At 42.7% G+C, this 26,985-nt stretch overlaps 1 protein-coding gene across 3 annotated transcripts in view; it reads left to right on the forward strand.

Annotated features, from left to right (window-relative positions):
* Nucleotides 1-26,985, forward strand: part of SMAP1 (small ArfGAP 1) — a 457,172-nt gene that overhangs the window by 166,036 nt on the left and 264,151 nt on the right. Inside the window, exon 5 of one of the 3 annotated variants that reach the window (XM_073626752.1) lies at nt 21,028-21,105. The exons of the other annotated variants lie outside the window; for them this stretch is intronic. Coding sequence (XP_073482853.1) covers nt 21,028-21,105 — 78 coding nt within the window. The remainder of the gene's footprint in view (nt 1-21,027; nt 21,106-26,985) is intronic. 3 annotated transcript variants of the gene reach the window in all.

Below are 26,985 nucleotides of genomic sequence, written 5' to 3' on the forward strand. Positions count from 1 at the left end.
AAAAGTTTTTTTTTTTTTTTTTTTTTTTTTTTTCCTTCATGGGGAAAAGATTTTGAAGGTTTTGTCAGTTGTCATGCAGATGACATTAATGCAAAAGGTCTCTGTGAGGGACATCATGAGACTTTTGAACTTCATGACTTCAGCAGATCCAACAGTAACTTGGGTCCAGTTGTATTCCAGAGATCTTAATTTTTTTTTTTTGTATTTCTGAGTTTCGCTCCCTGCCTTTTGATAAGAGCTTCACTGAAGTGATGGATGGATTCACTCAAATTTGTTTTTTTGTAGGGCCTGGACCCATTGGGTACCAGTGAAGTTTGCTGAGATGCAAGTTCACCAGTTGAGGAACCCTTATTGGATTTCAGGGAAACTGTCCAGGGTCAACGTGGTACCAGATCTCAGGTACCTCTAGGGTTGGCACAAGAGATTCTGAATTGGGTGGAGATCAATGAACTCTCTCTATATCAGTATATCTATATATTCTCTTGCGATTATCACTAGCAGCTGTTATAGCCGCTAGTGATAGTTGCGGTCTTCTCCCAGCGGGGACAGCCTCTGCGTTGTAGGCTGGTACCTTCGCATGATTGGACACTGGCAGAGCATTTGAGGATATGCCTCCTGGGAGTCCCCTCTAGAGTGCTACTCTATTTTGAGAGTCCTCAGTTTTTTTGCGAATGTCCTAAGGTGATGGATCTCTTCTCCCTTATGCAGAAATCACTCTTGGCTAACTAGATTTGAGTCCAAATCTTTAATCGGTTCTTTACTGGCTTCTACTTCCATAATAGGAGCAGTGCATCTGTATTAGTGAAATCTTGGTCTAATCTTGAGAATCGTACCTGGACACACACCATAGCAATGGTCTGTAATGTTACTTCAGGCACTGGATCCTGCACAGGTTCTCACCTTGGCTCCTTGTGCAACGTTTGTAGAAACCACAGGGTGCTATACAGATCCAGAACTGTCATTCATCCCTATGTAATCCAGTTCCTAAAGAATACTTTGGGGTATGCCCACAGTCACTTGTTTATTAGACTGTTAGATGGAGGACTCAAGACATGGACATTTTGGCCTCCAGCTTTAACACCAAATTACCTCTGTCTGTGGCTAGGGCTAAGGATCCTCCAGCCCTGCTATTGGATACTTTGGTAATTCCCTGTACTCTGTGCAGACTAAACTCTGCATTTTCTCCAGTACACATTCTGCCTCATGTGCACTGTAAAATAGAGTAAGAGAAAAACAGATTTTTTACATTGCACCAAATTGGCCCAAAAGAACCTAATACACAGACTGCAAGGAGACAACCCCTGGCTTCTTCTCAACAGGCCAGATCTACTGTCGCAAGGCCTTCTATTACATCCTGCTTCTCAGTCTCTAGCTTAAGTGGCATGGCAGTTGAAGCCCAGGTCTTAAAAGGCAGAAGGGTTGTTGTGTCCATCATACCTACCTTGCTAAAAACAAGAAAAGCCACTTCCAGAAAGATCCATGCTTCTTATTCCGGCCCTTAAGCAATCGAGGCTTGACCAGAACTTGGCTCTAAGCACTCTCAAAAGGACAGGTTTCATCCATGTCCATTCTTTTTAAAGAACCTTTGCCCTCACGATTGTCAGTACCTTTATCCAACCTGTATCTTGTATGAGGCTACCTTTGCAGCACCCTGTACTTTCTTAGGACCGTAATCTTATTCTCTTAGCCCTGCAGAAACCACCCTTTGAACATATCAGGAAAGTCCCCTAAGTTGATCTCTCCCTCAAATTAGCCGCTTGGTTGCAGTCAGATCTGTCACTAGCAGCCCTTTATTTTAGAGAGCTATTCTTTATCCTTCACAAAGACTTCCTTTAATAAGGTGATATCAATGAAGGCATTGTACTTCCATTTTGATGCCCTACTACCAAGCACCCAAAGGAAATTGCTGTTCACTGCCTGGACGGAGTCGGAGCCGTCTGAATCTACCTTAGAGCTATGGCTTGCATCAGGAACATCCTGCTTCAAAATTTTCAAACTTGACAGTCGTTAGATGGATAGGACCACTTATCTGAAGAGATTACTCTCTAAAAGGAAAAGCTCCTCCTGCAGTACTACATGCTCATTATAGGGGCTACACCCAGTGGGGCAAAAAGCTTTGTCAGTGTCCAGTCACCTTAAGATATCAGCTTATAACCCAGGGTCTATGAATATTCAGCCTCTGTCTTGTACTGTACTCATAGATATAGGATTTACAGTCAAAATTCCCTTTTTTATATTCTATGAAATCCAGTAGCAAATGTATTTGCTACCCTGTCTGGTAATGCTAGAATTGTTTAAAGGCAAAGTTTTTTTTTTTTTTTTTTTACCTTTTTAAAAAAAAAAAAAATGTACATTTTTCTTTTTTTGCAAGTAAATCTGCATTCATTTTTATCTTTTCTAAGGAGCCTGCAGAGCATTGAACCTGCGATCAGGAGATTACAGGTACAATGTCCGGCTCCTGCAGTGTCTCAGGAAAGCTGTCTGCCCGTACCTCTGATACGGACAGGCAGTTGAGAGCAGGAAGATCAATGGACTGAGAGGCCACTCCCCAGCGCCCTCGTAATTAATTTAGAGAGAAGAAGAACCCCTGGGGGTGGGATTTTATAGGCACTACCAAGAGACAATAAAAATTCAGAATTTTTGTTGTATCTCAATAGTGCCTATAAAATCCCACCCCCAGGGGTTCTTTTTCTCTTTATTCTGCATAGGATGTGGCACACTTTTGCAAACTTGCATATTAGAATTCCTTTCTCGTAATTCATTTAGAACTACAAGCAGTCAGCCGCAATGGCTGGTAGATGTCGTTTATTCATTCACAGGAAACTGTGCTTGAATGACGCGGCCATATGGACAGAGCCCCACACAGCCGTCCTGTTTTCAAATTTTATGGGGAGAGGATCCCCCACCCGCTATCACAGGGAGGTGGGATGAGGAGGAAGAAGGTGCAAATGCTGGAACAGGTTTTACATGATCCACCTTAAAAACGGGCAGAACATGTAACATGTTCCAAAAGTGAACTTCTCCTTTAAACAGGCATCTGCACATAGCAGTCTACAATAGTACACTCAAATTTTGAGTCGCTGGAATGTGGAATAGAACAGTGCTTTGTTGAACTGTCCATCCAAACAAATTGGGTGCTTTGTGGCTTTAAAAGCACATTACCAAACTTTATTTTTATTTTTCCTTTAACCCTTTTGCTGCCAGGTCCATGCGTCATACAGACCTGACAGTGGGGGGTTTCACACACAATCCGGTGGCTGCAGCCACCAAGATTGTATGTAGAACTGACTGGCAGACTCCTGCCTGTCAGGTGGAGGCAATCATGCGGCTGTGCCTCTGCTCGATTGCCTCTACACACCCCTGGTTTTGCAGAGTCCCCTATAGAAAATATAGGGTGCTGAAGTTTGTCGCCATTTCACGGGTGCACACAGATTTAAGGTTTGGCATGTTGGGTATCTAATTACTCGTTACGACCTTGTCTTTTATATTGTAACCACAATGTGGGTAGTTTATTGTGTTTGTTTGCCCTAAAATTCACTTTAGCGTGTTTTTTTACTGAAATTTTGTGTTTCCTAGACTCTTGCGGTAATATCAAGTGACATAAAAAATTGTAACTACCACTATTTTCTTTTCTTCTTCTTTTTTTATTTATAATGATTTTTATTAAGTTTCCAATTATACAATACAATTGGTGAAAGTAACATCGTATGTACAATAAAACATAAACATAGAAAAAAAAAAAAGAGGCAATATAAGCATAGCGGTCATAACAAATTTCTCTAGGAAAATGGACAAACGGACCTTAGGAATCTAGACGAACACATAAATAGTGTTTTGTCCATGCTGCTCAAAGAGGGGGTAAGAGAAGAGAGAGAGAAGAAAAGAGAGAAAAGGGAAGTGAAAGAGGTAGATAAAAAGAACCCATATATTAAGGCTCATCTCTCTGGGGCCCCAGGTATGTACAGTTTACAAGGCGGGGGGATCCATTCGCTTGTGCCAAGGCTCCCATGTTGCTATGTGTCTATCCACTCTATCTGTAAGTCTGGCTGTCATGGATTCCATAATCTCTACGTCTTTAATTCTGGTATACAAATCAGAAAGAGCCGGGGGATTACGATGCTTCCAATGTAAGGATATTCGACATCTGGCTGCCATAAGTATTTGCGTCGCCAGTTTTTTAGCTAGTCCTGGAAGTATGGTGGGAGGGAGCCCCAATAAGAAAAATTTAGAATAGAGAAGAATATCTACCTCAAATAGCCAGTGAAGGAGGTCCTGAACCGCCCGCCAGTAGGGCTGGAGAGAGGAACAACTCCAATAAATGTGATATAGCGTACCCCGGTACCGGTGACACCTCCAACAGCGATCCAAGGCCGACGGGTATATGGCCCACAAACGTGATGGGGTAAGGTACCAATGAAGGAGCACCTTGTATGAGTTTTATTTATAAAGTGTGCATATAGAGCTCCTAGCTGCCCATCTCCATATAATGGCCCATTGTTCAGGTGTCAGTTCCTCCCCAAGCACTATTTTATTTTCTAGGGTCTCTGCCTTCAGAAAATATATAATGTTTGGGGGGGTTTTATAATCTTCAGGCCTAAAATGATTTTTTAAATGTGTGCAAAAATTGCAAAAACTGCTTTGGCAGCAAAAAGGTTAATACCAGTAAATAAAAGTTCTATTCAAGAAAAAGGAACCATTTTCATCTGGTTTGCAAAAAGGTGAATAGAAATGGAACTATAGAGTCGTGACACTTTTTTCTTGTCCGTTTCCTGCAGAGTATATCCAGCTGAGCATGAAAACGGCAGAGATAAAGCTGAATAGAGACAAAATGAGAAATGCAGCATGCATATATTAGACATTTCATCCTTCATGTGAACATAGGATTTGTGATTTTAGGCAGCTAATTAGGTTGACCTAATTTTTAATCAATCTTGGTATGTACTGACCATACCTAAAAAAAAAAAAAAAAAAAAAAGATTGCTGTCATTCATCCTTCATCCTTTTAGCGGGTAGGAGGGGTTTTCCCAGCTAAGCACACTTTTGCATGCGTGCCTGAGTTGAGGGCAGATCAGATGAATTCCAGGAAGTAAATGCTGCATAAATAATCTGCCCTTACTCAAGATGGGCGTGGAAAGCAGTAGAAATGCTGGGGGGTGTTTTTCAAAGTGATTTCTCAGCATAATATAGCATGGAGACATGGATGGGGGGAGTTTATTTTAAATGTTAAAAAAGAATTAAATGGCATTTTTGGTATGCAGTGTAGTTCTGTTTTTAATATACCTCACACCCAGAGAACAGATGGAATTAACAAGAACCTGTACTTTCACAAAACCTTATAGGCTTATAGAACATGTTTACTGTTGGGCGGACACCGTAAGATGCTGGGGTATACATTTAGCCTGATTTCACTGCCTTTTAGAGCATGTTTTTAAGACCTATTTTACTGCATTTTGCTAATGTTGACCACCCCATGCAAGACCCGAAGGTTACATTTAAGCTTGTATCGTGCTGTGTGTGTAGCGATGTGTGCACTAAAAACAGGAACACTCCGCAAAATCCATGTAAAAGACTTGCACCAAAATGTGTGACAGTTTTAACCACTTCCCGCCCGGCCTATAGCAGACAGCCGGGTGGTGGTTCCGTTATCCTGATTGGACGTCATATGACGTCTTGTAGGATAACAGTCTGCGCGCCCCCGTGTGCGCAGCGCGTTGATCGGTGGTCTGACACACTGCAACACTGATCTTGGTAAAGCACCTCTGACGGAGGCTCTTTACCACGTGATCAGCCTTGTCCAATCACGGCTGATCAGTGTAAACAGGAAAAGCCATGTATCAGCTTTTCCTCACTTGTGTCTGACAGACGTGAGTAGAGAAGAGCCGATCGGCTGCTCTCCTTTCAGGGGGGTCTGCGCTGATAATCAGCGCAGCCCCCCCCCAGGATGCCCACTTCAGTCACCAGGACCACCAGGGATTGCCACCACCAGCTATGCCACCCATGGCCACCAGGGAATGCCAATTTGTGCCCAAAATCCATGCCAATCAGTGGGCACAAATGGTGTCAGTCAGTGCCCATTACTAATGCCTGCCAGTGCCTCCTTATCAGTGATGCCCATCAGTGCCACCCATAAGTACCCATCGGGGCCGCTTATCAATGCCCATTAGTGCTGCATATCAGTGCCCGTCAGTGCAGCCTCATCAGTGAAGGATAAAACTTTATTTACAAATTTTTTTTTTTTTCTTTTTTTTCAAATATACATTTTATTGCTTTTCCAGAAAAAAGGAAGAGAACAGAAGAACAGAGAAAAAACAAAGTACAGTACAATTCCAATCATAATAGCTGATGTTAACAGATGGATACATGACACATTAATAACCGTAGCATCGATATTTGTGGTGGGATATTCAGCATCCGTAATTAACATTCACTATTAGGAAATTTAATGGCTAGGGGATATCACCACATCTTCGTAATCGTAGGTCTGGTTGTACCGTTCAATCTCCGAGCACAAATACATTGGAGGAAAATCACAGAAACTAAGCAGTTGGGAACATAGAAGTTCCAGAGCGAGTAGAAAAAGAAAAAGGGGGGGGGGGGGGAAGAGTCAAGGAGGGAAGGGAGGGGAGGGGTAGGAGGAAGTTGGCCCGGTGTGGAGGGTGTATTGTCTTTCAGTCTGTTGTGTTTTGCTGTTTAAGTGGCTAGCATAGCCACTCCTTCATCTGAGAATATTAACATATTCCAAAGCATCCATGCCTGGGAGTGTTGCTCTTGTTTATTTTGTGCTGTAAGGACTAAGTCCTCCAATTTCCTGATCTCCTCCACTCTGCATAGCCACAACCCTATAGTCGGGGGTGAACTTTTTTCCACATAAGTGGGATGCAGGATTTAGCTGTGTTCAATAGATGTCGTACTATCGACTTTTTGTAGCTCCATGTCGGGATTGTAGTGGCATGTAGCAGGATGAAAGCTGGATCATCACTTATCGTGTAATCTGTGTATTTTTCAGTAACCGTCCCGACTGTTGTCCAAAAGTGCTGAAGCAGAGAACAAGACCAGAAGATATGGAGGAGCGTTCCTTTTATCTGTCTGACATCTCCAGCATTTGTCTGTGGTGGCAGGGAAATACTTGTGTAGCCTATTGGGTACACTAGTACACCTGGTGTATTAGTACCATCTGGTCAGGATCTTATCGTTACCTTCCTGTATCTTTGTGCAAATGGTTGTTTTTAAGGAGAATCTGAATCTGAATTTTGTTTTTAGGTGCTAATAAACGAGCGTTGTAGGTCAGTTTCCCATTTTTGTATGAATGTCAGGTCAGGTTGTTCCGGAGGGGAGTTGAGCAGATCATATGTTTTAGATAGTACTTGAGGTAAAACTCCCTCGTCCCTACAATAGTCTTCAAAAGTCGTCAGGTCGCGGTTAAATTGTGCCGTGTTGGGGATCGAGTGTAGGAAGTGGTGTAGTTGTATTGCTTTACCAGAATGACAGTTGGAATTGACCACTGTTGTCAGTTAGGAATTGAACAGAGGGCCAGTGATTGTCTACAAAGAAGTGCCTGCCAGTTGATGTGAGTGTCTCATACTCCGCTTATTTCAAATCGCGAGGGAAGGTAGAATTACCCAGTATTGGGTAAAAAGGGGAGTCACTAGTGGAGAGGGAGGTTGCGAAAATTGTAGATGCACCTACCGGGAGAGTTGTGCCTATTACCGGGTGTAACTTCAACGCTGGGGGCAACTGATCAAAGCACCAAACCGCTCCTTTCAGTGAGGCCGCGGACTGTGCTTGCTCCAACTGTATCCACAGTTTGTTTTTGCCATGACGGTTCCAATCTATTGTTCTGCCTAGGTGAACTGCCAAATAATAATTCCTTAGATCTGGGAGGGCCAGTCCTCCATAGTGTTTGGGTAGTGTTTAATAGCGCCTAGGTTTTGAGTTTGCCCAAATGAATTTGACAAAGAGGGAGTGTACTTGTTTAAAGTATTGGGGTGGGATCCTGACCGCTAGTGCTTGAAACAAATATAAGAGTTTCGGGAGTATAGACATTTTGAGGAGATTACACTTGCCGAACCAGGAGTGTAGTCCTTTGTTCCATTCCTCCAGAAGTAGTCGGGTCCTAGTCAATAGGGGTGGGAAGTTAAGGTCAAAGGTGTGTTTTAAGTCATTGGGGATCAGGGTTCCCAGGTATTTGAGGAAGGCATCCGACCATTTAAATCTGAACTGTGATTTTAGAGAGCTCAGTCTACTTGATGTTATATTGATCCCCATTGCCGCCGATTTATCAAAATTAATTTTTAGATTGGAGAGATTCCCATACCTATCAAATTCCCTGAGGAGGTTTGGTAAAGACACCACTGGATTAGTTAGAGAAAACATAAGGTCATCTGTGTAGGCAGAGATTTTGTATTGGGCTCCTCCTACTGTCACACATAATATGTCTGGGTTTGATCTTACAGTGCATAGGAAGGGTTCTAAGGCTAAGGCAAAAAGGAGGGGCGAGAGCGGGCACTGGCTGGTGCCATTTGTTATTGGTAATGAATCTGAGAGGATTCCGTTGGCTTTAACCTGGGCTGCAGATATGGAATAGATGCTAAGAATCCACTGTAGCATTTTATGTCATAAGCCGATCTGTATAAGGACTGATGACACGAAAACCCAATTGATGCGATCAAATGCCTTCTCTGCGTCTGTGCTGAGGAAGACGAAAGGGGTTTTAGTTGCGGTAGCTATATGAATGAGACTAAGCACTTTGGTGGTGTTATCCCTTGCCTCACAGGCAGGGATAAAAACCCCACCTGATCTAAGTGACTCAGGTCTGACATATATTGGGTCAGTCTGTTGGCCAATATCTTCGTGAAGAGCTTAAGATCTACATTCAGCAGGGATATAGGTCTATAGCTACCACACGCTGCTGGGTCTTTGCCTTCTTTTGGTATGAGGGATATATGTGCCCTTAGAGTGTCTCTAGGGAGAAGAGCCCCCTTGCCTAGGCCGTTAAACATCCTCACCATATGAGGGCCCAGGAGCAGTAGGAGGGTTTGGTAGTACTCTAGGGTAAACCCATCCAGGCCCGGGTCTTTGCCTGGTTTAATCCCTCCCACCGCATGCTGCAGCTTCTCCATGGTAATGGGGTTGTCCAATCCTGCTCTTATTTCCGTCGATAGTTGGGGGATCTGGGATGCTGAAAGATAGTCATTTATCGTTGTTTCATTTGAGGGTCTTGCTGGGAGGTTATAGAGAGAGTAGTAGTCCCTAAATTCTTACTCTATCTGGGTTGGTGTTTTCCTTTTTTGTCCCGATGGAGCTATGATTTGGGGAATATATGTGTTAATATATGTGTCAATGATTTCTAACCGCTTTGGCTAGTAGTTTCCCAGATTTCCCGACTCGTAGGAGAGTTTTCGGCAGACTTGCAATGTATCTTATGGAGGAGTTGGAACAGTAATTGTTCTCTTACTCTTTTGATGCACGCGCTATGTTTAACCACTTCAATACAAGGTACTGAGACACCTTCCTGCCCAGGCCAATTTTCAGCTTTCAGCGCTGTCGCAATTTGAATGACAATTGCGTGGTCATACAACATTGTACCCAAACTAGTTTTTTATCATTTTGTTCCCACAAATAGAGCTTTCTTTTGGTGGTATTTGATCACCTCTGTGGTTTTTATTTTTTGCACAACAAATAAAAAAAGACCGAAAATTTTGAAAAAAAAACAAGTTTTTCTTTGTTTCTGTTAAAAATTTTTGGAAATAAGTTTGTTTTCTTCTTCAATGACGGGCACTGATATGGCTGCACTGATAAGGCGGCACTGATGGGCACCAATGAGGTGGCACCAATGAGGTGGCACTCATAGGTGGCACTGATGGGCACTCATAGGTGGCACTGATGGGTACTGATAGGTGGCACTGATGGGTACTGATAGGTGGCACTGATGGGTACTGATAGGTGGCACTGATGGGCACTCATAGGTGGCACTGGGCACTCATAGGTGGCACTGATAGGTGGGCACGGAAGGGCACTGATGGGTGGCACTGATGACACTAATGGGTGGCATTGCTGGGCATCACTGATATATAATGGTGCCAGTCAGTGCCCATTTGTGGGCACTGGCACAGATCTGGCATAATTTGCACATGTGGATGGCCATGGGGTACATACCTGGCCATCCACATGTTGCCCCCTTCCCTGGTGGTCCTGGCAGCTTCCTTGGTGGTCTAGTGTGGGCATCCGAGGGGGGGCTGCGCTAATAAACAATGTCAGACGCGAGTGAGGAAAAGCCGATCAACAGCTTTTCCTATTGACATCGTGATCAGCCGTGATTGGACACGGATGATCACGTGGTAAAGAGCCTCCGCCAAGCTCGGTGGAGCGGTGTGTCATACTGACACACCGCTCCACCGATCGCCGAGATGCGCGCCCCCACGGGGCGCGCGGTGGCATGTTATTCTGCTGGACGTCATATAACGCCCAGTCAGGATAACTGAACCACCGCCCGGCCGTCAGTCTGCTATAGACCGGGCGGGAAGTGGTTAATTAGCACTCCTCTTATTACAGTCTTGTGGGCCTCCCATAAAATACCTGGGTCACAGTCTTCAGTATCATTAGTTTGAAAGTAATGTTTCAGTTTGTTTCTGACGTCTGTCATGACTATCGGTGTCTGCAGAAGGGATGGTGACAAACAATAGCGCATGGTGATAGGCACATGATCCGACCATGTGATATTGCCTATCTCAACGCTGTGGACCACTTCCAGCTGACGGTGGGGGATAAAGAAATAGTCTATTCTCGAGTACACTTTGTGTGGAGATGAGTAAAAAGTGTAATCCTGTTCCCCAGAGTGGTGCAGTCTCCAAACATCTATCAGTTGGGTGATGTGGAGTTCCCGGGTTATGCGTTTGTGTGTGCCCGTATGTAAGGATGAGGTGCTCGAAGAGCTGTCAACCTCGGGGCTAGAGGTATGTTAATGTCACCCCCCCCCCCCATGATTAGCTAACCCTCCTTGAATTCCGTGAGTAGATTTAATGTACGGTGGAGAAAGGTGTCTTGTCGATCGTTAGGAGCATATACAGTGGCTAGTGTCACCTTCGTGCCCCCTATTGATCCCTTAACGAACACATATCGGCCCTCAGGATCTACCAAGGTGTCGCCACATGTCCAGGGCATATTGGATTTTGCTGCTACATTAGTGACATGATACGAGTATGGAAGTAGCAGTTTCTGAGGCAAGTAGGGTTGCCTGTCCTGAAGTGTCCAATAATAGTGCAAAGTTCTTGTGAGCCACAGATGGATTGATGCCTATAATGTAAATTCTCAAACCTTAATCAGCTGCACACACTAACCACGTTTCATACCGTGTATGTGACCAAATAAAATAAATAAATGTGTATGCGCTAGAAAAATAGGTAAATACATGATAAAAAATATAAAACCAAAATAAGATAGATGTGTTTGAAAAGCTCCGTCCTGCCCCTCCCCTACGCGTCTTCGGCACAGGGATCACGTGCCTTCATCTGGGGGATCCATTTTTTTGGACACTATTTTTGCACTCTGACTCTTATATATTTTTATGAATTGATTTGGACTGAATTATTGGACACTTCATTTATATAAATAGCACCTGAATTTTTCACATTGTTGCATGTCGCATGCTGCTGTTTATATATTTAGTTGTATATTTTAGTTACTTTTCTCACAGGCGATTGACATTGTTTATTGCTTATTAATATTGTATATATCTATCTTATTTTGGTTTTATATTTTTTATCACGTATTTACCTAGTTTTCTAGCGCATACACATTTATTTATTTTATTATGTCCTGAAGTGTGTTTCCTGGATGAACGCTACGTCAGTGTGGGCTCTTTTAAGGTCATTCAATAACATGCGGCGCTTTTCGGGTATGTTTAGGCCCTTCACGTTCAGTGAGAAGATATTGATGGAGTCCGTTGTCCCCCGGGCCAAGCGGGGTTAGGGAAGTAAAGTGGGGTCAGAGTGGATAGATAAAGGTGGAAACGTAGGAGAAAGAAAGATATTAGACTTTCTGTCCGTGGAATAAGTGCAAATAAATCAATTTGCCAAGAAGCACGCCTTAGTACTCACTAGGGGGAATGCTTCGTCCTACTGGGGAAGAGGTAAGAGTAGACCGAGAGTGGTCCTCCCAATCTGCCCCAATCTGTGCTGGTTCCTCTGCGGTTTAGGCTATTGGGCTCTCCTCATGCTGGATGGTCCAGACCGGAGGGTGAAGCGCTGTAGCATCTGGAGCCAGTCAGGTACCTCGATGGGATCTGTTTCCATGAATATAAACAGGGCAGGGAGATCAGCAGGGGTCCGGAGGTTAAAGGATTGCTGAGCCTTCTTAAGTCACTGAAATGGGGAAACCCAACCTGTATGTGAGTCTAGCGACCTCCAGCACTGGTTTCTGAAGGGCCCTCCGCTGTAGTGTTGATCTGGATAAGTCTGGCATGATCTGGAGGACGGCCCCATCAAATTCTGTGTTTCCCTTCTCCCATGCAGTTCGTAGTATTAGCTCTTTGTGGGCATACTGATGGATTCGACATATGACGTCCCGCGGTCTGTCTGGGTCTGCCGAGCGGGGCCCACAGGGCTCTGTGGATCCGATCTAAGGACAGGCTGGGTGGAAAGAGCTCTCCCATTAGGTCTCTGAAGATTGCCAGGGTGGACGCCGCCAGGTACTCCATCCCAATGGCTTCTGGCAGACCACTCAGGCGCAGGTTGTTATGCCTGCTGCGGTCCTCAATCTCTTCTAATTGGAGTTGTTGTGTGAGGATTGTATTTGCCTGGGTAGTTTGTGATGCCTCAACCGCCGACATCTGTCGTTCGAGTGGGGCCACCGAGAATTCTCCAGATCCCATTCAGTCCGATAATGTTTGTACCTCTTGCCTCACTACCGCTATCTCCTTGCGGTAAGATGCCTCCAGTCTGCTTACAATTGCTTCTATTTCCAACCTTGTTGGGAGGGCGTGCATTAGTGCTCTCAGTTCGGCGTCGGTCCTCAGGGTCAGTGGTGTGTGGGAAGGCTGTGAGGGTTCCTGAGAGTCTGGTTGGTACATTGCCAGGATGGTATAATACATGTTTAGAGCAACTGACAGCGGCATTGAGGTAGAGGAGGCCTGCGGCGTCTGTTCTCTGTGAATGCCAAGCCTCATGGCGTCCGCCATCTTGGTAATTCTGTATATCTCCACTCCTGCGTGGCTTGGGAAATACCTGCTTCTGATATCTTCCCCCCCACTTTCCAGTGGAGTACATACCGGGTAAAACAAGCAGATATTCACTGCATTAAAGCTGGTTAAGGACGGATCGGACCGGGAGCTCCTCAGACACACGTCCTTACTCAGTCATGTCCAGACCACGCCCCCCCCCATTTACAAAATTTTATAACGGAAACAAAAACTTTTTTGCGCAAAAAATAAAAAAGGCCAGCAGTGATCAAATACCACCCAAAGAAAGCTTTATTAGTGAGAACAAAATGAGAAACTTGTAAAATAGGAAGAACCGCGCTAACACAAAAACATATAAGCAGCAGCATATAGTGCGATCACACCAAAATCTAGTGTACTGTAAAAATCTGCGCTAAAATTATTAAAAGTTCATATAAATGACATCAAGGGGATTTCTCCAAGTCCTTATTTCAAAGTGAAAACACCACCACCGTGCACTTCTAAGCAGTAGTGACAATCCACCCTAGTAGTAGAGCCTGCTTACCAGATGGCAAGCATAAAAGGGCAAGTGGCTTTAGCCTAGCCAAGGCCTTTTAGCTTGCTGACGCTCCCGGTGTTCCTATGGGGGGTAAATCTCCAGGCTCCCTTAGGTTATCCTCATGTCGCCATTCAACACGAAAAACCCGGATGACTGGTGGGATGTCTGTGTTCCAGATCTTCTGATGGGGCCTCTCTGCTCCTAGGCCCCATCAGAAGATCTGAAAAAAAGGAAGATTAAGGTCTGGTGTGACCCCTCTGACACCTCCATCCCTAATAGTGCACAAAAAAACAAGAAAAGTAGCCCTGGGACTTTAGATGAGGTGAGAGAGGTTTAGCCAATGTCCACAGTGAACACTGAGACAAAATCAATTTATTCATTTCAAAATGTTATGTAACTGAGCGGTAACAACAATGATTGTGAGTTACCAGGCATAATGGTGTCCTTTTATGAAAGTGCGGTAAAATACCGCTTTTCAGTTCTCAGGCATTCTCAGAGGAGATCGCTCTCCTCTGAGTGCCTGTTTATGAAAGTGTGTAGATCGCTTCTCATGTTGAGTTGAGGAGCGATCTACAAACGCCGGGAACTCCTGAGAACGGCTCCTCTCACTGTAATCTCGTGTGATATAGCGGGATTACAGTATGAGGAACCATAAAATACAAAAGTTTAACACAAATCAGCACACATTATTCCCCAACATATTAATAAAATAATAAAGATAAATTCCCCCTACACAATATACATTAACCTAATTATAAAAAAAACATTGTTTTTATCAATATTTAAAGATCATACATGTCCCTATTTAAATGTGAATGGTGTATAGTAAATGAATGTAATGCACATATGTAATGCAGCTATACACCATTCATATAAATGCAAAATACATTTATAATCATTAAAAAAATAATTTTAATAAAGTATACAAGTATAAATATTTATTAATAAATTAAAATAAAATATATTTCATTATAGATAAACATAAAAATTGATAAACTGGTGCGATGCGAGAACACTGCGAATCCACTGCGGGTTCCCGCATCGCACCGACTCGCATGTCAGTTCACACTTCCATATGCGAATCGCTGGGGAGTGTCAATACATTGTTAAGGACACCCCCAGATCAGCTTGCATATCGCACTGCGAACTGACAGTTCGGACATGAATCGGATCGCATATGTGTGAACACACATGCGATCCGATTCTGGTCCGAACAGAAAAAAGGGTCCTGTGCGTGTTTGCACCGAATGCGGTGCGATATCAGCCATACTATTTGTACAGCTGATATCGCACCGCACAGACATCGCATGTAATGTGAATGGCAGTGTGCTGCAAATAACATGCGATGCCTGTGCGATGTCCGGCATCGCACAAGTGTGAACTGGGCCTAAAAGTTAACACCCCCAAATCAGTTCGCATATCGCAGTGCGATCTGCAAACTCGGACAGTAATCGAATCGCATGGGTGTGAACACCCATGCAATCCGATTCTGCTGTGGACCAAAAAAAGGGTCCTGTAAGAGTTTGGTCCGAGGGCAATGCAAATTTAGCAATACTATCTGTATGGCTGAAATCGCATCGCACAGAGATCGGATGTGATTTTGCACTGCGGTGCGAATCACATCCGATCTCGGACACCGCAGCAGTGGGAACTGGCCCTAAATCATATTGCATTTGCACCAAAATGGTACAGGACCCTTTATTTGGTCCGCACTGGAATCGGATCGCATGGGTGTGAACACCCATGCGATCCGATTCCTGCACCATTACATAGTTCGCACTGCGATCTGTGAAATGATCTGGGGGTGTCATTAACTTTACATTGACACCCGCAGTGGTGCGCAGATGTCAATGTAGGTGCGATGTGAAAACCCGCATAGGAATCACGCTGGTTCACGCATCGCACAAGTGTGAACCCAGCCAGAGACGTGAACATCTAAAAAAAAATATATAGATAGATAGATAGATAGATAGATAGATAGATAGATAGATAGATAGATAGATAGATAGATAGATAGATAGATAGATATATCTATATATAGATCTATATATAGATCTATATATAGATATATATATATATATATATAGATATATCTATCTATATATATATATATAGATATATAGATATATATATATATATATATATATATATATATATATAGATATATATATAGATATATAGATATATAGATATATAGATATATAGATATAGATATATATATATATATAGATATATATATATATATATATATAGATATATATATATATATATATATATCTATATATAGATATATATACATATATATCTATATATATATATATATATAGATATATATATATATACACTATAAATTCCTATCCTGCTGGTTTTGGTGTGTGTAATGGTGGGGAAGGTGTGCTCTGACTGTTTGGTGAAAGAAAGAAGTCAAAAGACTTCTTTCTTTCTCCAGAATATCAGCCAGTTTCAGGCTTCTCACTCTGATTCTCCACTTCTGAAATGGTGAATCAGAAAGTGAGAATTCTGTCACAGATCGCCAGTGAGGTGTGGAGATCGCACCTTCATAAACTGGCCGTTTCTGTGAATTCTCACTGTGCTGAGATAATCAGCGGAGAACATGTTCTCCGCTGATTATCTCAGTTTCATAAACTGGTAAAGCGCTGAGATCAGCGGTGAGACTCGGGATCGCCGCTGATCTCAGTTTCATAAAAGGACACCAATAGCCAATGTACACAACACAGATGAACGTAAATATACAAAGATTTATTACAAATGTTATACATCAATGAGCAACAATAAAACTTGAAAATTGCTGGGTCAGTAAGTACACATACAAAATAAGATAAAATGTACATACATGTGGACAGGGAAGTATGTAAACATAATGCAGACATCAATAATACCCAGCATGTACCGGCATAAAATAAGCATCAATAAAGCCCTATGCATTTCGCGAGACCCTGCTCGCTCTTCAGGGGCGGATGCATGAATGTTGTATCTGCAATGTAAGTAATAAGATCAATAAATGTATGTGGTTGGTAAATGGGGGCAGATGGAATGGTTAGCAAGAGAGGCCTGATGCAGAGACCTCATACTTACCGGAGTCTGAGATGAATCGCCAAACGCTGGATATCGAGATGGCAGCAGTGTAATGCATCCAGCTCGGGAGCTGAGGAGGCGGAACAAAACAAAGCCACAATAGGGGAACATCCGGAGGATCAGCACGGACTGGATAGGGGTATTTCTCACTGCGGTCTCCACTTAGCCCCTTAACATTGTGTCTGAAAAATGAGCTGGATGCATTACACTGCTGCCATCTCGATATCCAGCGTTTGGCGATTCATCTCAGACTCCGGTAAGTATGAGGTCTCTGCATCAGGCCTCTCTTGCTAACCATTCCATCTGCCCCCATTTACCAACCACATACATTTATTGATCTTATTACTTACATTGCAGATACAACATTCATGCATCCGCCCCTGAAGAGCGAGCAGGGTCTCGCGAAATGCATAGGGCTTTATTGATGCTTATTTTATGCCGGTACATGCTGGGTATTATTGATGTCTGCATTATGTTTACATACTTCCCTGTCCACATGTATGTACATTTTATCATCTTATTTTGTATGTGTACTTACTGACCCAGCAATTTTCAAGTTTTATTGTTGCTCATTGATGTATAACATTTGTAATAAATCTTTGTATATTTACGTTCATCTGTGTTGTGTACATTGGCTATTATGCCTGGTAACTCACAATCATTGTTGTTACCGCTCAGTTACATAACATTTTGAAATGAATAAATTGATTTTGTCTCAGTGTTCACTGTGGACATTGGCTAAACCTCTCTCACCTCATCTAAAGTCCCAGGGCTACTTTTCTTATTTTTTTGGTCATCAGAAGATCTGGAACACAGACATCCCACCAGTCATCCGGGTTTTTCGTGTTGAATGGCGACATGAGGATAACCAAAGGGAGCCTGGAGATTTACCACCCATAGGAACACCGGGAGCATCAGCAAGCTAAAAGGCCTTGACTAGGCTAAAGCCACTTGCCCTTTTATGCTTGCCATCTGGTAAGCAGGCTCTACTACTAGGGTGGATTGTCACTACTGCTTAGAAGTGCACGGTGGTGGTGTTTTCACTTTGAAATAAGGACTTGGAGAAATCCCCTTGATGTCATTTATATGAACTTTTAATAATTTTAGCGCAGCTTTTTACAGGACTCTAGAAAATGAGAAACTTGTTTGGGTACAGTGTAGCATACCGTGCAACTGTGCATTCAACTTCTGTTTTGCTGTCAGCGCCTGCAGAGTCCCCCCAGAACCCCATAAAACCCTTTGTAAATACTGACTTCTTGATTGTGGGAGCATAGATATGGTCTTTCTCTCATTTTTCAAATCTTAATGCCTGAGTAACCTGTTGACAGGCCCAAGGGCCCAGTTGATATTTCCATGTTGTGCATGCCTGTATTCTATATTTTTGTGCAAACTTTGACATGTCATAATATGACACCCCAAGTTGTATTGGCCACAGTGTTGTGCAATGTGGTGGATTGTCACACCACGCTGCACTAAAAAAAAATGACTACGTGTCATACTTTTTTCAGTGCACACCACTGCAACAAACCAAATTGGCATGATGGGGAACAAGGCCTTTTGATTTGTATTGCATTAAAACTGCACTGAGGAAGGTTTTCCAATCCAGTCCCAATGCACGTGTTGTGATCCTTGACAACGGGAACAAAAGTGGAAGTGTTACCTAAGCAATAAAATTTAAACTACTTTACTCCAGCACCGCAATCTCCTGGAGCTCCTCACTAGTCGCTGACATCAGCCTGGTTGTTTTGGGTATCGATCACCCAGCCATTTTAGTTGGTTGGGTCAAGATGTCACTTCTGTGCAAGTACAGTCAGCTTGGCATTGCTGAAATTCAACACTGCGTGTACAGTGGTGGGCGAGCAGGTAAGCAACTTTAATGCAGAAGAGACATAATTGTTTTGTTTTCTTTAGACTGTTTGTTTTTTTTTTTTTTCTGATCGTGTTACCTATTATGTTGTATGACAATTTCCCTTCCGTAGATTTGAAACTATTGTAGTGCTGTTGGGAACTATTACACTTTCCCTCATGGCACATTTCTGTGAGTCTCTAAAAATGCTACATTATATGTAAGAAACCACAGAAAATAAGATGTCAGCCTTGGTTCTCTAAACATTTTACTCTCTATTGTAGGCCAAGATTCTTAAATATTAAACTGCTTGAAAAATGACAGACAGAACCAAAGTTTTTATAAGCATAGCTAAAAAAAAAAAAAAAACCTTAAAAAAAAAAAGGAAGGGTCACATGCTTGACTGTATGCCTTTTGTTTCTAATGTGTGCCGTATTGACTTTGGAGGGGAGCTTAGATATTTGAGATTTACCACTGAGGGGATATAGTGCTCTGCTTGTGAACATTTCTCTGATGCATTTTAGCAGGGAATGGAACATGAAGGGATAATGGTTCTATTAAAGTGCTCAACTACACATGCAGAAATCACAGAGAGAGAATGCTTTTAGATGAAACCTATTTTTGTGTGTAAATGGCTTCTACATCCTATGTAACTGTTCCACCTAATACCTCCTGGGTAATTGAGAAAGAACAACATTTGAAATGAGGTTATGCACTCTGATACTGCAGGGGGAAAGGGTTCTACATAGTAACTGTTCATGTTAAGCTTGTGTGTAAGAGATGAAGTCTTATTTCATAATTTTAAAGCACTTTAACTTTTGTCAGTTATGATATGTATATTTCTTGCACTGTGTATACTTTAGCTTTGTACTAAATGGTAACCACAGTATTGGGACCGCTTCTTTCAAATAACTAACATTAGCACACTTCTAAAGTACATATTTCCTATGTTTTAAAGAGGCTTATTTAAGTAAACCTAAATAAGTTTCCTGTAGTAACATATGCTTTTATGGGAATTATTTGACATTTGATTTGATTTTAGTTGATCCGGGGACAGGAGCAGCAGAGGTGTTTCTGTCCTTGTATCAGATAAAATTAATTAAAATGTCAAATTCCTATTAAAGCAATGTTTACTACAGGAAACGTATTTAGGTTGAATTAAAGGATGCTCTGGTTGTTTAGTGTATTTGTTACTCTAGGAGCAGGAAAAAACAGAATGGTGAAACTGAGTATAATCTGTATCCCTGCTACAATACCTGATGGTACTTTTTTTACTGTCAGAACTGTAAAATGGGCAGTCATTGCATAGGCTATACATGAATTTCAGGAAGCATTAGTTAATACTACTTCTGTCTTAGATACTCTAATAAATTTACTAAATTTGTTATCAAATTTTTGTCTGTTTCATCTATCTACCCCCGCACCACTTTTAGCATGCTCTAGACCAGAATTTATCAACCCAGGAATAACCTATAAAATCAATTTCAGGCTTCAGAAAACCTTTACTAAATCTAATTCATCAGGGGTCGATGGCAAAAAGGCCTCTTACATTGGTGGTTGGTAGAAAGAATGGATCCCTTATGGTGGTGGACAGAATTTAACCATTAGACAGCTGAAAATATAATTGACATCATGTTGGTTTTGCCAAGTGGCAGTGATCCTGGAACTATGCATGTATAAGGGGGGCAGTCAGCCTCCTTGCAACCTCTGTAGGAACCCTAGGGTTCCATGAAACTCAGGTTGAGTATGGGTGCTCTAGAAGAACTGTTGATTGGGTTAAACTACTTATACATTTGTTCTGTGCAAATAGAGTCAAAAACAAATGTAAGGCCATTGTCTCTCCAGATCGCATATTATGATTCAGTGGCGTGAATTGGCAAACACTGCAGTATGGCCACTAGCTGGAGCTGATAATCAAAGGATATTTTATTTTAATTTTCATAAGTGTACCCCTAAGTAACTGGCCAAACCTTATTGGCGTACTACCATTGTTTGGGAGTTTAAGCAGTTACCCGGCTTGGTGCCATGGTTTTCATAACAAATGTGTAGTCTAAAATCTTGGATCGTTAAATCTCTCTTGTGTCAAATATTCAGTATTATTACACATTAATCTTTTGAAAATGGTGGTGGTGTGGGGGGGGGGACGACAAATGTTTATATGTTATGGTGCACGTATATCAGTAGACAGGTAAGTCTTCCTCTTGCATGCTCCAATCAGAGTACTTCCTTTGGACTCTTCTGGGTGACTTTTTCCAGGTGCTCTTTACCAAGTGGGGAAAATGAGTTCATATGCTGCTTTGCCTGCCTAGTCGTTTACTAATTCTGATCATCTGTCTTGCTTCTCTTCTTATGCTTTTCATCTGCTTTGTACAGACGTCCTCTTCTGATGCTGTTCAGCCTTCGGCATCCTCTCCTTCTCTGCAAGCTGCTGCTGATAAAAGCAAATTGGAGGTATATCATTTTCTGCTGTGAAATTTGCAGACAGTCAACATGTTGTAATATGCAGAAGTGTTTTTCTTTCTTCCCAATCTGGATATGTTTTACAGTTAAAAAAAAAAATAATAATATAAGCTTTGTCTTCTTTATGGATTAATTTATCATTTGAAACATCTATCGATCTATCCTCACTTCTGGTTTCTGTTGTCCCATGACCATATATTGTATGATCACGTACCCCAACAGGTCATGTTTTCAGTATTTTCCTCCAAGAGATATTGTAATTACTGTTGCAGTGACTTGTATAAATTCGGCCATACACGGTGCAAATTTATTTTCTGCAACCACGGGTTGCAGGGAAGAAATTTGCACGATTCCACCATCAACACTGACAGGGGAATCCCTCCTGCTGAGCAGTTGTCTGCTCCCTGCGGGGGAAGCTGTCCCCTCCAGGAGAAGATAGTGATTATCGCTAGTGGCAATTGCAGCTGCTAGTGATAATCATAAGAGAATTCGGCAGGCTTTTTGTACCCAATTTGTTCAATCAATTTGGTACATTCAGCCTTGCCAATTAACAGTTCAAATCTCGGCAGGTTCCCGCTTAAGCCGGCTGAGATTTGAACCATGTATGGCCAGCCTAAGATGAAGAGACTTTAAAAATGTGACCTGTTGGTGTATAAGAAACACTAAGTTTGTGTGCCATTAATGAACAGTGTACTATGGCACAAAAATCAGCTTATCCTCTATAGACAACCATTTGACATCCTTGTATATTCAGACATCATTAATTTTGCTTTTTTTTCAAACTAATGACAATAAAATCAACAGTCGTGTTCTTAGATACATTTAAAACCTTTATCAACCGGGATGACATCTATACATTATAAATGTATCTTCTATACATTATAAATGTGATGATCTATCACCCAGTAAGGCGTTCTTTTTGGCACTGGGGATGCCGGATATGTAATGTTTCTGTCTTTGTTCTGTTTGATTTCATTGAAGTGCCTGAAATATTGTTTCTTCCTCCTGAGCATTGCCACAGAGAATACGCAGTAGGTTTATGCTTAAAGGCAGCTTCTGTCACTAGTCATCCATGTTGGTAGGCAGAATCTGACAAAAGTGGTGTACTTCTGCCTCACATACTTAATCTAGAATATTTATAACTGCCGTATAAACATTGGTGAAAAGTTGCTAAGTCCGACGTGCCACCAGTCAAAAGGCTTGACTTGATAGTGATATAAACATGTGCTGAATAACTGAATTATATAGTGGCTCATACATTTAAGTCTTTTGTTTCTGCATTTTTAATATAAGTATGCTCCTGAAAATGTTATTTAAATTGAACTTTATTAATGTGCCAGCAGCTTACAGCCAGATGACTAAATAAGTTGGATTAATTTAATGTCATTTGGGACTCAATCAAATATGCACTAACCGTTTCACACAATACCACATCAATCATGTACACTGAATAGTGCCCTTCCTCTTTCCCTCATTGTACCCTAATTATCTCTATCTCCTTCTTCCGTTTTTTTTTTTCCCCTCCTTTTTTTTGTAGGTATATCTACTAGCTTCTGTATATTGTCAACCCTGACTATGTAAAAGGCTAATATTGGCCTTTAAATCTAGAAAGTCATATTTGGTGGTTTTCCACAAAACCACTCTGTGCAATGTTCCAGCTGCTGTAGACTTATTTCATGTGATGTCTTGTATGCCTTTCTTCACATGTTGGAAGGCCTGTTCTATCCTATTTAAATTGATCATGTTACTTTTTTCTAAAAATTTCTAAAGTGATTATAAAGGTAGAAGGTTTGTTATCTTAATGCATTCTATGCACTAGGATAAAAAGCCTCCTGTGTGCCTCAGTCTCCCTAATACTTACCTGAGCCCCATCTCTATCCAGCGATGTCCACAAGTCCCTCGGACTCTCCCTCCTGATTGGCTGAGACACAGCAGTGGCACCATTGGCTCCCGCTTCAGTCAGTTAGCCAATTAGAAAGAGAGTGGGTGGGGCCAAACCTCCGCTCCCTGTCTGAATGGACACACGGAGCTACAGCTCAGCTCGGGTGTCCCTGTGACAAACCCCTGTCCTCAACAGGTCTATGTCCGCCGTAAATGCTTCCTCTGTCCAGAACCAGCACTATCCAAGACCCCTTAGCTCACCCAGCCACCAGCCGTAACAGTGTAGGGTGAACAACAATATCAAACTGATTTATTCCAGCACGTTACCACAGATATCCTACTCCGAGACACTTCCCCCCCACCCTTGGATTCAGGGTTGGGGTAAACTGCCCAATCACAATAGACACACAGGTCAGGTGTATTCAAACTTCTCCTCAGTAAACAGTCTTATCAACAGGGAGAGCTGTTGGAGGAACCCCCCCCAATCCACATAGACATCCATCCCATAATGTACGTTTCTTCCCGGGCAGACAGACACAAACAATGGAATACAACCACACCCCAAACGATCACAGCAAAGAGTCAACAACAGGATGAGACAGCATACAATATATACATATATACAACATTGAGTTTGACTAGCACAGATCATAGTGAGGTTCTCAGGCACCCTGTGCCCCTAATGGACACAGGGTGATTTACACATAAGAGGGTCCGGTGAAGCTGGACACTGAATTTCCAGAGCTCTCCAAGGTAAGCTGAGTTGCACAAACCCCCCACCCAAAGTGACTCCTGTCCCAGCCTCCATAGCAAGCTGCTTGCTGTTGGGGCACTCAACAGGAGAGAGGAGGCCAGAATCATCGAAGAGGCACCCAAGAAGAGGAGGACCCGGGCTGCTCTGTGCAAAACCACTAAATAGAGCAGGTAAGTATAACATGTTTTTTTTTAAAACATCACTCTTTTTTTAAACTTTAAACATCAAAACAAAAAAGGTGCCTACAGGAAAGTTTTTTATTTTATTTTGTTATTTGTTTATTTTTTTGCCTATGGAAACCAATTGGCCTCCAACTATCATTTCTACAGTCCAGGTGTGAAATAAGACAGATTCTGGATGCTATGCGCATCAGTACATTTTCCTATTGGCACACTTTCATACATCAGCCCAATGATAGCAATTGACCTGAGTCTGAGTGTATCCCTCTGTTCTTCTGGAGAAAAAATTCAATTAAAGTGCTTTGTATAGAATATAATTTGAGACTGGACAGGATACAAGTATAGGAAATGCTTTGTTCAGACAACCAGAGGATCAGAGGTCACATATAGTCTGGCAGTTCCTGATTGTCAACCACCTGAGCTCACACACTATACCTTTCTTTTATGTGTGCAGTGTTTGAATTAGTCCGTTTGCAATACAGCATCTGACAGACTTTAGGAGAACTCTGATCCAAGCCAAACCACTGTCACATCATGGAAGGGGTAATTGGGCAAGGGGTCACAGGGACTTTACACAAACACTGTTCCTTTACCCTAATTGAGTAGTCTTTGAGGGCCTTGAGAAAGGTAAGGGACTTATTGCTCAAGAGGAGCCTGTGTGTATTGAAATTTATTTTGACAATCATCATTTTTAACAGACAAAATGAAAATCAATAATTTTACCTCTTTGTTTTACACTCATAGTTTGGAAGATATTCAGATATAATGAAGATAAATCCTGTTTTTGTAAATACTGTAGCTGGTTACCTTTGCAAAATGTTTGTTTTTAAAGTGGTTGCAAATTCTTACATATACTCAGTGAAATGAATAGAATTTGGTGATACAGAGATAATTTAAATACTCCTACATAAGTTGTACCTGATTATCTGCAGCGATTTATCCTCTACAGCAGGGGTTTCAAAACTATGGCCCTCCAGTTTAGGAACTAAAATTACCATCATGCCTAGTCATGTCTGTGAATGTCAGTTTTACAATTCCTCATGGGGTGTGTAGTTCTGCAACAGCTAGAGTGCCATGGTTTGGAGATCCCTGCTCCTACAGTCTTCCAAAACACACTGTGACAGACCTAGCCGGGAAAGAGACTTTTGGAGGTTACTGTATGCTAGCCTCTTGCGGTGCTCTTTGTGAGCTGTATGCCTGGGGACCCTTGAGGTGGTATTACTGTGGATTCGGGTCCTGGTCCCCCAGGACACACAGACTCTGGGGACCCTGTATTTGCCATATTGGAATAGTGGCTGATTCATAATGCTGGGACAGATACTGTTAGGAGATGCTGATGTAAATTCCAACACCTGTCTGTCTATTGTCTGCTAAAATGTGTATTGTAAATAAGTCTACCACGGGATCTACGAGTCATTAGATCCCCATTGTTATTTGTGTTAATTAACTCTGCTATTGTGTGAAGAAGAGTCTATGTTGATTGTGATAATGTTGATTGGATTTTCTGAACTACAAGACGGCCAGTCTGGCCTAACGGTCATGTCTGAGTCATTTAGGCTGTCTAAAGGGATTAGTTAATTAGCTCATGTTAATTAGGTTACAGCTGTATTGTTAGAGTAATATGAGCAGGAGGTCTACACCTCCACTTTGAGTGTATAAAAGCCTGTATTTTGCAATAAAGGATATTCCTGTTTGAACTTACATACAGCCTGCCTGGTGTTTGTTCTGAGCTATCACAATTGGACTAGAACGGCACAGAGCTGTAGTTCTAATCCCGGAGCATTGGATGACCGAGCAATCAGATGTTGCGATCTGCAATCTGATTCTATAGCAGCAGAGGAGTGTTGGGAGAGTGGAACCGAACGAGCAAGGGGCTCGTTACATTGGTTGGCAGCCGTGGGATTTGCTCTCCAGTTACTGGGACACTCCAAACCAGCCTGCAGGAGAGCCACGCTGAAAGACTTACTTGAGAGCCGTGGAGGGAATGGTGGATTCGTGCTTCCTTGCCGTGAACACATCCAAACTATCACCTGGATCCAAGGTAGCAGGATAGCAGGAGAGGAGAAATACCAGCCACCATGGATGAGGAATTCAGAAGGAGGTTGCGAGAGGAGATACAGCACAGAGGACCAGTATCAGAGCAGGTCCTGCGCGGATGGTTTGATTCTATCCGCTGTGAACTCTGGAAGGAAGCGCTAGCCCGTGAGCAGCGACACCAGGGAAAAGTTCTCCCCTCCATCCATGTGAGGTACTGGTCGCAGTATGAAGTGCGAATGCTGTTTTTGGGGGAACAGCCGAACCAGGAGTGGACAGCCGAGTTAAGCAGGCTGATCCGGGCAGAAATGCGGTTGGACGAGAGCTACAGAGCCCTCCAGTGGTATGTAGCCCAAGTGTGCCCATGGACAGCGGATGACAGCCCCACAGAAGGCTTTGACTACGATGGCCTGGGATTGTTATACTGGAGGCTGTCCAGGGACCCTGACTTTGGAAGTGATCGGGAGTGGCGTTTGGAGGAAATAATGGAGCACAGAGAGCGGAGACTGAATGTCTCAGAAGTGCACTGGGCACTGGAAGATTTGGAGTTTCTGGCCGTTCAGGAATGGGAGTTGGAGATCGCCTACAAACAGCTGTTAGACTCTGCTCAGCAGCAGGGTGGTGCTCCCCTTGCCCGGGACTATCATGAAATACCAGTTGACAACTCTGAAATCCTGGCTGAAGAGTTGACAATGTGGCAGAGTAACAGTGTGCTTTGCCAACCTGCACCCACAGCTATGGAGGGGGAGGTCTTATGGCGGATGCAGCAAGTGCTGACTGACCTTGATGAACCTGTTTCTGCATTGGATGATCTTGGATGGAGGAATGTGCCTGTCCAGCAGAATGCCAGAGAATCGGCAGTGGAAAATCTGAAGATTGCCGTCCCCAAACCTGAAGTGCTGACAACAGGGCAGAGCTCTGCTAACCTCTGCCCAGCACTGATAGCATCTTCTGGGTTCCACGGAGAGGAGATGGTGAACCTTTATCCCCAGACACCAGTTGCAGAGACAGGGGATTTGATAG

Source organism: Aquarana catesbeiana, linkage group LG04, assembly GCF_042186555.1.
Source record: "Aquarana catesbeiana isolate 2022-GZ linkage group LG04, ASM4218655v1, whole genome shotgun sequence".
NCBI lineage: Eukaryota > Metazoa > Chordata > Amphibia > Anura > Ranidae > Aquarana > Aquarana catesbeiana.